The 13753-nt window shown below is 33.4% G+C and overlaps 1 protein-coding gene across 1 annotated transcript; it reads left to right on the top strand.

The window, feature by feature from the left end:
• The first annotated feature begins 10613 nt into the window (after positions 1-10613).
• Positions 10614-12979, top strand: LOC144547319 (NAC domain-containing protein 58-like). Its single transcript, XM_078295931.1, has 3 exons — positions 10614-10986; positions 11076-11377; positions 12126-12979. Exons 1-3 carry the CDS (start codon positions 10827-10829, stop codon positions 12660-12662), a joined length of 999 nt encoding a protein of 332 aa, XP_078152057.1. The 5' UTR covers positions 10614-10826; the 3' UTR covers positions 12663-12979.
• Positions 12980-13753: the final 774 nt, after the last annotated feature.

The following is a 13753-nucleotide window of genomic DNA, read 5'->3' as shown; positions in this document are numbered from 1 at the left end:
TCCAATCTTTATTAATATATATATATATATATATATATATATATATATGGGTCTGTCTAAATTGCTGCTGGCAGCATTTCGGCAGAGGTGCTGCCGGGGCTATATTTAGCCGTGTGATGTCCAAACAACAAATCCAAACCGTTAGATGTTTAATCTATATTATAATCTACTTGGAGACCAAATTTTACATTTTTTGGAATTTTTTTACTATATATTAAGCTGGTTTGAAAACCGCTGATTTCAGTAAATTTCTGCAGCATTGAAATCAGCGGTTTTCAAACCAGCTTAATATATAGTAAAAAAATTCCAAAAAATGTAAAATTTGGTCTCCAAGTAGATTATAATATAGATTAAACATCTAACGGTTTAGATTTGTCATTTGAACATCAAAAAATAGAAAAAACAGCGGCAGCACCGCCGGCAGAAATGCTGCCGGCAGCAAATTAGCCACAGCCTATATATATATATGAGGAGGGTTCCAATGCCTTATGTCTTTCATATCTCATCATACCTCATATTGTACATCTCCATTTTTAAAGTCCAAAATATTGATCCGAACCGTTTAACATGATAGCCATACTAAAATATGTTTGGAGATGAAATTTTATAATTTTTGCAATTTTTTTACTATTTTTTTAAGATAAGTACAATATCATTATATTTGGACTGTTCAAAAACAATGATTTTCTACCTATATAAAAAATAGTAAAAAAATTCTAAAAAATATAAAATTTCAACACTAAACATATTTTAGTATGGATATCATACTAAGCGGTTCGGATCACCATATTGGATTTTGAAAATGAAGATATACAATATGAGGTATGATGAGGTATAAAAACATGAGACAGTATCGGTCGCGGATGCTCTTCAATTCTTATAGTATAATTAAGCTTTTCACTTGTTTGACACGCTGTTAGCTTGAGACGAGATATTCATAGAGATTATCTCTTAGCATTAATTTATGCTGAGATTGTTTGTCAGAATAGAATTAGTTTCTTATTATATGTCATCATAATTTAATTAGCTTTCTTGTCTTACAAGCTTTCTGCTCTATAATTATTATAGCTTTAACCTCAATATATTTTAATGAATCAATCTAGTGAATTACATTTTTCTCAATTACAAATTATCAAACAATAATTATTTCTTGACCACTGATTTTTTTGATCAGCTGAAAACACTGAAATCAAACCTGGATCAAACGATTTTGCTATCCGGAAAATTATTTTGACAATTTAGCACACGATTTTCACCTATGAAATGTTTTTAGTAATATCATTTTAAAAAATAAAATTAAACCTGTAGCACACGATTCCGAAAAAGTCTTAAATATAGCACAGTCGAAACAATCTATTGTCTAATTTACTTTTCCATATCTTCAACTTATGACAGAATCAGTTCTACAGATTTAATTTTATATTTTTTTTAGGGTTAAGCATATCAAACAAATATAATAATAAAAAATATTTACAAATTAATTTATTATTAATAAAAAGAGCGGTAAAAAACCGTGCTAATTAATGCTTAAAAAATCATGCACAGTTTTTTTTTTCACTTTATCAAAGTTATGCATTACATAGTTACAGTGTTTTAAAATGTGGTTTTGTTCATGCATGTGGAAGGTCACTACATACTATACGGAAATACATATGCGGTCTTACTATGCTTTGTTAAAGAAATATAGATAAAATAAAACTAATTTATATCTAAAGACTTGTTTAGTCTAGTGGTTTGTACTCTTTACCATATTATAAAGATTATAGATTCTAATCTTCTCTATCGCAAAATATTTTTTAGGCTTTTTTCAAGTTCGCATGAACCGTATATGTGTCTGTATATTCAAAACCGCATGAACTTGACTGCATGAGATTTTGTATGCGGAAGACCACTGCATAAACATAAAGGGGCGGATCCAGGATTTTCGCCAGGGAGGGGCAAAAAAATATCGAATCGGATTTAAATAGCTTATCGGATTTAAACCCATTAACTAATTGAGTACTCGATAAAAAAATAATGTTTTGACTTATTTTTTCAACACCTTGACTTATAATTTCTGATCCTATAACTTATAATTAATATTACCAATCATAATTCAAGAAATTTATTTTGATTTTAACGCTAAATTTAACCCGAATTACAACTCAAACACCCAAAGGGGGGCAAAAAAATTTCCAGGAAGGGGCAGAGTCGATAGGTACCAATAAATCACCACTAAAACTCGAAATCCAGGAGGGGGCTACTGACCCCCCCTGTGCTACAGTAGATCCGCCCCTGTAAACATATGCGGCCGCATTTTAAAATACTACATAGTTAAGCCACACGCACCTGAATCAGCTAGGGACGCTTAGATTGGTGGGATCATCTCAAAAATGTCACATATGTGTACAAACTTTGATCAGTCTACAAACTTTGAGGGATGAGACTACATTATTTGGAATTCATATCAGCCCATGTTACCCTGATACTTCTGAGAAGGATCCGTATCTGACACGTATATATCCGACGCTGACATGCCTCTGATACGGTCATGATATGTATCAGATACGTCAGCTAGCATATCGAATGAGTTGGCGTACCTTACCATCATGATACAGTCGCCAATACCTCGTTGAATTGCACCGATACGATTGGATACGCATTACTAGAATTTCCGCTTTTTTCATGCATTGAATCTGTTATTTCTAAAGGGAGGAATGACTCTTAGACATAAAATAGCTTTACTGACACATTCAACAACTTCCAATGACAGTCCCATAAAAATAGTAGCGCATGGAAATAACTATACTTTTGAAAATGTTTTATTTTATAGTTTATATTATTTTATAGTTAAACTTATTATGGAAATATGGTCGGGACACTTCTAATTTATGTTTTTGTCTCTGTAGATTCTAGATGGTTTTTGCTCCTGGTCCAAGAGATTGCTTTCAGAATATTTAATTATCTTTAATTATTTTTTGCTTCTGGTCCTATACGCCCCCACCTAAGAGATTCCCTTGAGCCAAAACAATTGTCCACTGTATTAGGAATTCGTATCTTCTGAGATATCTCAAACAACTTTTTGGAAAATCTCAACTGTTGCAATATGTTATGCGGGAATCTCAATGCTCAGATAATACTGGCCCCCGAATAGGCACCGGACACGTCGGTCATGCAAAATATGAGATATCTCAGAGGATACGCATTCCTGTATTAGACTATATTATGTGATATATTCTAGTATGGTATTTAATTTAAACTTTGAGTTTTTTTACAAGTTTGGTTTAAATTTAATATTAATATAAATATCAAATTAAAATAGAAAATAATATATAATAGGTGTATCTATCCTATATTTTTAAAGATTACCATATTACAGTATCCATATCGTATCCATACAATATTCGTACCCGTATTCATACAACATAGATATCAGCTAACATAGATATCAGCTAAAGTAACTCAAATTTTGACTTTACATCGGGACGGATCGATTACATCTACTTTGGTAATGTCAAATATTAAAGGGACTCGTTGCATTTTAATTATTTCTGACAAAATTAATTTAGATTTTGATTAGACGGTCCGGATCTAAACTCAAAATTTGAGTTACTTTAGAGGATTCAAACCATTATTTGTAGAATTTTTGTGGTTATTGGATCGGTATTTAGTCTAAATTCTTATCCTCTGAGTTAACTCAAATTTTGAGTTTAGATTTTGACCATCCGATTTAAATCCACACTAATATTAAGAGACCTGTGGATCAGATTAACACAAATTCTTATCGCACGGTTCAGAAAGGAACTCAAAACAGTATAAACATAGGATGCGGATTCTATTCAATCCTGTGCTGAATATAAAGCGGATGATTAACTTAAATTCTAGGATTTATGCTCTCTTTCAATATTCAAGAAAAGCTCCTGTAAGCATCTTTTTTTTAATTTGTACCCTGCACAAATTGCAGACAATCCAAAAGAATTAAGGCAATTGTGCTAGGGTTACTTTGAATTCGTATCACCCACGGTAAGAAAATATTTTTGTTTGGATCCTCACCGTCCAATGTGTTTTGCCTCGGACCGAATTGGTTCAAATATAAACAGAAATATTCTGTTGCCTCAGAGGAAATGGATCGATTCAATTCGGGTCAGTTTGAGGCAATTCAAGAGTCCGGAGATGAGTATATATATTCTTTTTTGTATTATTTTGGCGATCGATGAACTGGTGCCAAAACATTTGTAAATCCCAATCATTATCATGCTTTTTTTTCCGTCTCTTTGAATAGTCAAAAGTGATATGAGAAAGACGAATAAAGGCGCAGATTAGGTAGCTTGGAAAGGTAGAAAGAGGCTAAAAAAGAAAAAATAAAGAAGAAACCAAAAGGAGAAATAAAATTATATAGAGAAAGATAAATATAAGTTGTGCATGAAATGAAACTGAAACTGGAAAAATTTACACTGCGGAAATGACTAGGGCTGTCAAAAAAGCTCGCGGCTCGCCTCTAGCTCGCTCGCTAACAGCTCGCTTGGTAGCGGACCGAGCTGTTAACGAGCCAACTCGGCTTAGGCTCGGGCCAAAATAAACGAGCTGAGCCAGGGGTCAGCTCGGACCGGGCCAGCTCGGCTCGTTAAGCTACAGTGAATTTAGGGTTTAGTCCCGTATAATTTCAAGTCCAGTTCCATTTTTAAAGGCGCAATTATGCAAAATTGATGTATTTTCGGTTTGGGAAGAAATGATATGACTTTAGTTGCTTGAAGATGTACCTGCTGAACAATTTCTTAAATTTTTTGAATGAAATTTCTTATTTTTTATTTTTGAATTTGTATAAAAACAGCCTAATAAAACCCAACGAGCCAGCTCGGGTGACCTAGGTCCAGCTCGCTCGGTCCAGGTTCGGGCCAAAATAAACAACCTGAGCTAAGGCCCAACTCGGCCCGAGCCAGCTTGTTTACAGCCCTAGAAATGACTATTCTATATATCTTTCAACCTACCTGAGTTTATGTTATCCCTTTCGAACGGAAGATCGGAATCAGATAACGACAAGAATTGTAGAGCATTAAATGTTTGGCGGCTCAAGTTTGTGCGCAATTCTCATTGGTGAAGAAAATTAATCTTACATCAAATCAATCTCGTCATTCTCTTTGAAATTTCAGCAGATTCGCATCCTATATAGAATGATGAAGTTTAAGACATCATAAAATTTTAAATAAGTAACCCTTTTGTTTATCTATAGCATTTTTTTTTGTAATTTAATTGGAATAGTGGATCTAAAACTTGATCTTATATGCGTTCTGATATCAAACTTTCTCGGTCTTTCTTTCTTAAATTAAATTTAGCGTAGTATATCCCATTCAGGAGCTAAATTGTTGATCCGAACAGTTCAACATGATATATATACCAAAATATGATTAATGATGAAATTTTATTATTTTTGGAAATTTTTTACTAGTTTTTAAAATGGATAAAAAATCACTGTTTTTTTAACGGTTCAAAAACAATGAGTTTGTACCTATCTTAAAAATTAGTAAAAAAATTTCAAAAAATGTAAAATTTCATCTCCATGCACATTTTAATATAAATATTGTGTTGAACGGTTCAGAACACAATTTAGACTTTGAAAACGAAGATATAAAATATAAGATATGACGAGGTATGAAGAAGATGAGACATTGGAAACCCCCCCTCCCCCCCCCCCCCCCCTCTCTATATGTGTACATATGTGTGTGTGTGTATAGTATGGCTAAATTACTACCGGTAGCACTTCGACCTAAGTGCTTACGGGGTCAAATTTTAGTATTTTATATTCAAACAAGAAATCAAAACCGTTAGATGTTCAATCTATATTAAAATGTGCTTGGAGACCAAATTTTATATTTTTTTGAAATTTTTTTACTATTTATTAAGCTGAATTGAAAATCGTTGTTTTTCAATGCTGCAAAAATTTAATAAAAACAACGGTTTTCAAACTGACACAATCTTTAAATTGCACTAGGTTCCGCACCCTGATATATCAAATCAAATCTATCTGTAGATTTCCTTACGAGGGGTCTAGAATGACACAAGTTGTGAAAAATTAACTTAAGACAAACCCTAATTTCTATAAATAGAATATATTTACAGATGAGGATGACCTCTCACCTTAAAAGCTCGCATCATCTCCACATAAATGTAAGTGCATGCACCAGCATGTCAAAAGTTTCTTTGATTACATCACCCTTTAATTTGTCTTTATAGGGAGATTTAGCTAATTGAAAGCACTAATCCCAGTATTAAGATAAGTACTACCTTTTGAATGTTTTTTTTGTCTATATTGTTAATCTAACTTGTGGACCTGATTAAGATAAATTAACCTATTAGTTAGAATCTAATGTATAATCTGCTTACGCGCGTGGGGCCCACTAGGGGCTTAACAACCCATCAGAAATGGCCACAAGTAATTAAGGGGGTTAGAGGATATTTTCCTGATTCACACTAAAGATAAGCATTGATCTCGGTCTCGTTGAATTAAATTGTGGATTGGGTTCATGATCAGTAGAGTTTGGCTAGAAGATATAAAGAATTTTGAACGGATATTCAAATGTACATTCGTGCGGTCAACTTCAGATGCTCCATGCACGATGTACAATAGACAACAGCTTAATGCACCAATCATAATTTTGCTTGATGCACTATATATTATTTAATAATGAGCTGCTAGGTAATTAGTTTATCAGAAGGGAATACATGAGGATATTTTCATTAATTTATTAAGGATCTAATGAGAAATAATTTGTATCCGTTAGGGTACGTACTATGAATAATTATTTTTTTATTTTTTATTTTTTGAAAACTAATTGGTAGCGATGAATAATTTTTTATGTATATTATTTTTATTTACTGGTTATAAAGATCGATATGCTAATTTTAACAAATACATGTATGGAAATATTTCCATCCAACTTTTATTGTATTCGCTATGTACTTTACTATTAATTTATCATTATGATTGAAGCAAAAAAAATTAACTTACTCTCATAATCGATATATTTTTAAGACTACATGTTGGAATATATTTTGTCTAAATGTCAAGAGAAAAATATTATCGTAGAAGAAAAGAAAAAGAAAAAAAATAGGTAAAGAAGTCATTAAGCGATTGAACGAATTAATTAATTATGATGGTGATAGGTATTTAATTACTCAAGATTTTTTAATTGAAGTTACTATCCGTATATCATGCATCATCTGTAAAACAGATTTGTAGGTGTAATTAATTACTGAAGACTTATTAATAAACGTTTTTTTAAAATTAAAATTTGGCATAATTTAATTAATTAAACGTCCGTCCGTCACGTTGGAGTTGACTGTTGTTTGCTGTGGCGGCTGAACACTTGATCCGGGTTGAGGCGTGTGGAGTCAAACTCGTGTTGCCTGTTATGGAAGGATACCTGATCAGGGTTGAGGCGTGTGGCCAGTGGGGGCAAACCACGTGTGACATTGACTAATAAGTGGGGTAAAACACAGGACCATGACCAAGACCATGAATAGTTGAATATCTCGCCTTGTTTTAACGCAGTGTTTAGCGTTAAAGGCTAAAGCGCGCCTAACTCGCGTGCACAAATTGTCTAGAATTAAATGCTCTCTGCCAATGGCCTTTTCCAATTCTGTGTTCAAACAATAAATGTTTTTCTTGCATCATATTCTAATTGGTGAAGCCGAAATTCCACAATGATGATAAATAATAAAAGTACAAATTCATTTTGCAAATGATGACCAAGAACTTATTTTCACGTAGAAAGGTAATTAATTAATTAATTAATTAATTCTTAATGTAAATTGTTTGATCAAAATCACACAGTTCAAATAATGTAATAATTTTTTTACTGAAAAATTTAGGTGTAGATCTTATGGTTTTAATTAATTAGATGATTTGTACCTAACAACGCATCCACTACCATCACAATAATGACAGCAGATGTGGATCTTAATTAATTGTGTAGAAATATGAATCTTAATTAAGCACAACACATCACAATCATTTCTTTCATAAAGCAAATATACTCCTCAAATAAGTGTACACGGAGAAGAGGGTGAATGTGTAATTAAGGTTATATTCTAATAGCTTTTGAAAGTAAATGACATAAAAATCAGCTAAACCTCTTAATAATCTCATGTTTATAGATTACATGGCAGGAATCAAAATAGAAGAGAACAACCATGCATGCAGCACTTCTTTTTTTATGATAAGGAATTTTTTTAAAAAGTATAATTCGATCAGTAGGAGAGCTAAAATAAGTTTCTTCTTCTTTTTATTCATCTCCTTTTTATTTTTATATTTTGAATTGGCATATATGGTTATGGATAGACCTTAATTAATTAATTAATTATTTATTTGGACGTACGATAGAAATTTAATTTGACTGAATTGACAACGGTTAATTTTTACAAAGGGTTAATTTGATTTGAAATAAATGATCTAAATACTTTCAAGAAATATCCAACAATATTTGTATCTTTAATGTACATACAATAATATTTATTTGCAGGTTTAATTATAAAAATACCATCTAAGAGATATTGGGATATACTGAGGTATTTAATAAATAAAATTGTACATATGTATTGAAAAGGAACTTAAAACTAGGGATGTGTATAGCGATGCATGTGTGTGTGTGGGGGGGGGGGGGGGGGGGGGGGGGGGGGGGGGGGGGGGGTACTTTTAAGGATTAGGTGGAGGCGTGTATATTTGTATTTATTCTTTTATCTTATATTGACCATTAATAAATTTTAGCTTGTTTCTTTCCTTTTATTTGTTAAAAGACGAGTAATTAATGACGGATAATGACTAATTATAAAATAAAGTGATAATTTATATAATCTAGTCAATATCATCAATAGCGAATAAGTAACTACAATAATATATATGCGCATATTACCATACAAGTATAACATAATATTTACATTTTCTAATATCATATTGAAAAAGTTAAATAATTACTATATAAAATTATAGAAGGCGCGCACAATCAATATCAATACCAAATGACTTGTTATTGTATCTTATTTTATATTTATCAATTATTTTGTAGAATAATGAACACAAATTCTTATCCAATTACAAGTACACTTTTTGTTACTCATATCTTACTTAATAATCCAAAAAAAGTAAATTTTTTTTACCCGTATCCGTCTAATTTATTAGATAAAAATATAATAATACAATCCATTTTATATAAGAGAAAAGTGTAGGTCCAATTGTCATCGGAAATAAATTTAAGTTTAATGGATTCCAGAACGGTTCGATGAACATTAAAATCCGTGTATATTTCGTTCTAAGATTCATACGTACTAATTTTAAATTGCATCGGACGGCTTTGATGCAATCAGACCTAAACAACACTTCTTATATGATGACCAATTGAAAATTGACCAATGACCAATGACCAATGACCAATGGTGCTTTCCAGCTCAAACTCTTATTAAAGGGTGTGTTTGGATGAAGACTTGGATTAGTGATAATAGTGAGCTAATTCAAATTTGAGATATATAGTGAGCTAACTAAATTTTTAGTTAAGTTAATAAAATAGCATGTTAATCCAAAAAAAAACAAAATAAAGAATAGTCATTTTTTACTAATTCAAATACATCCAAACGTAAAATAGTAGTTCGTAATTAATATAGTAGCTAATTCAAATTAGCACGGTTCTTTGTTCCATCCAAACACATCCTTTAGAGTACAGCCGCACGGTTTTGAACTGCCCATACAGTTCGTCTACAGAATAAATATCTGATAGGAACCCTCCTTGAGCTCAGTAACCAATCACTTTTCATGTTGCCGATCCCAAAAATAATGATTGAACAGTGACAACTGAAATGACTACGAGAGAAACTTCTACAGTGTCTTTTGGCTTGAGATGAACCTCTCCAGTTTGCAAAGTACAAAATGCAGTCCAGATTCCATGATCTGGACCATCCAATCTTGATCTCACAGCTTAGATACACCGGTATTGTCAAACTTATTTCGTAAAATTTGGAGAGGATTCAAGAAATTAGACGCCCATAATTTTCAGAACGATTGAGTGTCAATGTGTCATGGTTGAATGTTGACCGTCGGATGAATTGGGCGGCTCAATTTAATACGCCGGTGCCTATATTTTTTTTGTGGCGATTTGTGCCTGCCATATGCTCTATTTTATATTGCCACGTTTCTAATTCAAATTTAATTTTCTTCACTTTTGACGAAAATTAAGAAAACACTAGTGATCTTTTTCTTGTTCTTTCTCTGCTTTTCGGGTCTGGTAAAAAGTAACTAGGAATGGGTAATTTTCACTTACCAAAACTCAAGCCCAGATTTAATGGACCTAATTAAACGCTTGCGCTAATTAATCAACACATTTACAGCACTTAGGATTGTAATCAGAGAAAATGGAACTCTTTCAGGTCGACACGTCGGTGCCAGCTGGCACTGATGTAAACAACTGATGTCACCTCTCCTTCACTTCCACCTTTTTTTTTCACTTCCCATGCGAGACGTGGGCCTATAACGATAATTACAAGCTCCACGTGTTAACACACAAATAATTCAATATATTTACGACTTTACCCTTCACGAAAAGACAAATTTCTCACCACGATAAAAGCAACCCCAAGCCCCCTCTCGGAAAAATTTCAATCCCCCTTCTTCTCTCTCTTATCTCTCTAGAGTTGCACCCTCTCGCACACAACCTTTGCTACTTGTTCAAGCTTATGCTTGGCAAAATTTCATCAGAAGAATAAAAATATTCAAACAAAGGTTCTTAAAATTCTCTAGTTCATAGTTCAAACCTAGCTTGATTAGATACTTTTATCTAAACCCTAGCCATATTACGATTAGTATGACTAATCCGGCATCACTTCCGCCGGGATTTAGATTCCACCCGACGGATGAGGAGCTCATAATTCATTACCTCAAAAACCGCACCTCCTCCTCACCCTGCCCTGTTTCTATAATCGCCGAGGTGGATATTTACAAGTTTGATCCATGGGACCTGCCAGGTTTGAATTATTCTTTCAATTTGATGTTCTTTATTATATGTTGTTCAATATCATATTCATTTAATACTTATCTCTGTGTTTTTATGCAGCTAAAGCGATATTTGGAGATCGCGAGTGGTACTTCTTCAGCCCGAGGGATCGAAAGTACCCGAACGGTATTCGACCAAATCGTGCAGCTGCATCTGGGTATTGGAAGGCAACCGGTACTGACAAACCAATCCAAAGAAGTAACGGTACCGAGAATATTGGCGTGAAAAAGGCGTTGGTGTTTTACAAAGGACGGCCGCCGAAAGGTCTCAAAACCAACTGGATCATGCATGAGTACCGTCTCGCCGAGGCACACAGCAGCAATACCTACCGACCGATGAAATTCAGAGAGACATCCATGAGGGTATAGATCTGATTTTTTTTTTTTTTCCTTCGTAGGTGTTAACTTTGAAGGTTTGTTAATTTTCTTTTTCTGCATGGTCTCTGTGTGATAATGGAAAAATAATTAGTTGGGGACCCATTAGTTGGATGTATTGTGATCGAATTGACCTTTAATGCCAATACATGTCACTTGTCATGCCGAGAAGGTAAAAGGTTGCATATGCCTTGCCTTATTAAAGGCCTTATCGTTTTAATAATCCATCTTTTCCATTAATTGGCTAAATTACTGTGGCGTAGCCCGTAGGCTTTGTTTGCTGCCGAGAAGGTAATTTTATTTTTCTGTAGGGTAATTTATTACCTACTTTTCAAATGGAGAATATTTTCCTAGCCTATCTTCTGTGGCGTAGGTGTGCTGCTTTGTTTGCTATCTCATTTATCAGAAATTCAAAATGGCAAGGACCAGCAATTAACGCTCATTTTCTGTAGAGATACAGACAATGGTTGATGCAAAAATATACTTTTCCCTGCCACAGAAGATCTTGCTCACCTTTCAATATCAAACATGCCATCTATTACACAACCTTACCCCCACCTTTAAGCCTAAATGACTTTTATGTACTTGGTTGATGTTACATCTTAGACAGTGATAGATAGATCAATGAGAAAATATCTATGGTTTAATTATCACACATGCATCACCATGACTTCACCTCTAACTAACCATTGGTTTCGATTTCTTCCTTTCCTTTTTAATTTTTATTTTCAAACAGTTGGATGATTGGGTACTATGCCGTATCTACAAAAAGAGCAACACACAGTCGCCTCAAGTTACGGATCATGATCAGGATGAATCCTGCTCAGAAGAAATCTACCCGTCAAGTAACCAAAACGAGCAGCAAATGAACGATCCAAGATTAACCAAGTCATTTTCTCTATCTGAATTTCTAATCGATAACTACAATCCAAACATCTCAAATTTTTACGAGACTATGCCAGGGTTAGCTGCGCACGACCAAAGCCAACTTCTTTTAAATGGTGGCAACAGCATGGTGCAACAGGTTATGCAAGGTGGGTCCGGTTTGTCGGTGATTGGTGAAAGCTCCATCAAGAGACAGAGAGATGATAACTGTTTCTTTGAGGAAGGAATTAATAATGGATTCTTGATCAGCCCTTCTAAAAGGCTCAACGATTCATGCACTGGGGGTAGTTTTGGAAATCTATTTGAAGGAGTTCAACAACCTTTGGTGGGGCAGCCTGTGTACGGTCAGCAGCAGATACCGTTTGGTTCTCATTTTGGAAAAAATTGAACTACTTTTATTTTATTTCATAGGGTGATAAAGGAAAGAAGGGGGCCGGAATAGAAAGGAGCATTTGTATAATGACTCGGAAAAAAGAAAAGAGAATTTAGTAGTGAGATAGGCCTTTTTTTTGTGTGAATTTCAGTGCAAATGAACCCATGACTGATCAGAAAATAGGAAAAAAAAATTTAGAAAGATTGTTGGGTGGTGGGGGTAAATTGGGGGAAAAGACATGTAAATAATATGTTTCATGGTAAAACATATTGACTTCCTTTTGTTAATTTCTAGGCTAAATTATATATCGGGTAATGATATTGTTTTCTTGGTAGAACTGTAGAAATTTGCTATGGAAAATCAAATCATGCTAAATATTTTGTCAAAGTTGATTTTTATATGGAGAAACATTTGGTTAGACTTTTCATCATGACATATATACTACTGATTTAAATTATCTCGCTCAGGTGCTTAATTAAAAATGGGTGTATAAACCACATGTTTTCTCAAGTTTCTTAGTCTTGGTTTATGGATTATTTTTAATATGTTCGTAAACAATATAACAAGGAAGGTTCCGCTGTTTTTATTTTTTTTATTTTTTTTATCTGTGAAGTGTTGATTGATAAGGAAGAAATTTACACGGAATTATTATTTTTTATTACTGTGGCAGATCCTTATCCAGGAAAAATCACAAGATGGAATCATTGAAAGACAAGGATTGGTTGATTAGTTTGGTTCTCTCTAGAAGTCTAAAAAGTCTCAAATAAATAAATATTGAAGCACATCATTTCCAAAAGAAAACAGAGAATATACCATCAGTCACTTGTCCCGTTCAATCCAGCATCATATCACAATATTACTTAATTAATCCTCAGCAGATCATGCATGTGCTAACACCTTTGGATAGGAGCAACTAGTCTCCAATAAGAGATGCTACTAGCAAGTAAAATATTCGTTTCTAGAAGCATTTCGGATGCTGGAAGTGACTAATTGTTACCTCATTGAACATTTTTATGAGAAGAAATGCTTACTGTCCCCCATTTTAACTCGCCTAAAATTGATAACACTTTAACTGATTCATATTTCTGATAAATTGGTATTAATTA

This window comes from Carex rostrata, chromosome 31 (assembly GCF_964058835.1).
Source record: "Carex rostrata chromosome 31, lpCarRost1.2, whole genome shotgun sequence".
NCBI lineage: Eukaryota > Viridiplantae > Streptophyta > Magnoliopsida > Poales > Cyperaceae > Carex > Carex rostrata.
The sequence above is the reverse complement of the archived record's forward strand: the minus strand, read 5'-3'. Positions and strand labels throughout refer to the sequence as shown.

Bases quoted from the DNA above. Each gene is read 5' to 3' on its own strand.
- LOC144547319 (XM_078295931.1), top strand. From the start codon at position 10,827: ATGACTAATCCGGCATCACTTCCGCCGGGATTTAGATTCCACCCGACG. The intron at 10,987-11,075 runs GTTTGAATTATT...GTTTTTATGCAG, and splicing joins TGATCCATGGGACCTGCCAG to CTAAAGCGATATTTGGAGAT. The intron at 11,378-12,125 runs GTATAGATCTGA...ATTTTCAAACAG, and splicing joins TCAGAGAGACATCCATGAGG to TTGGATGATTGGGTACTATG.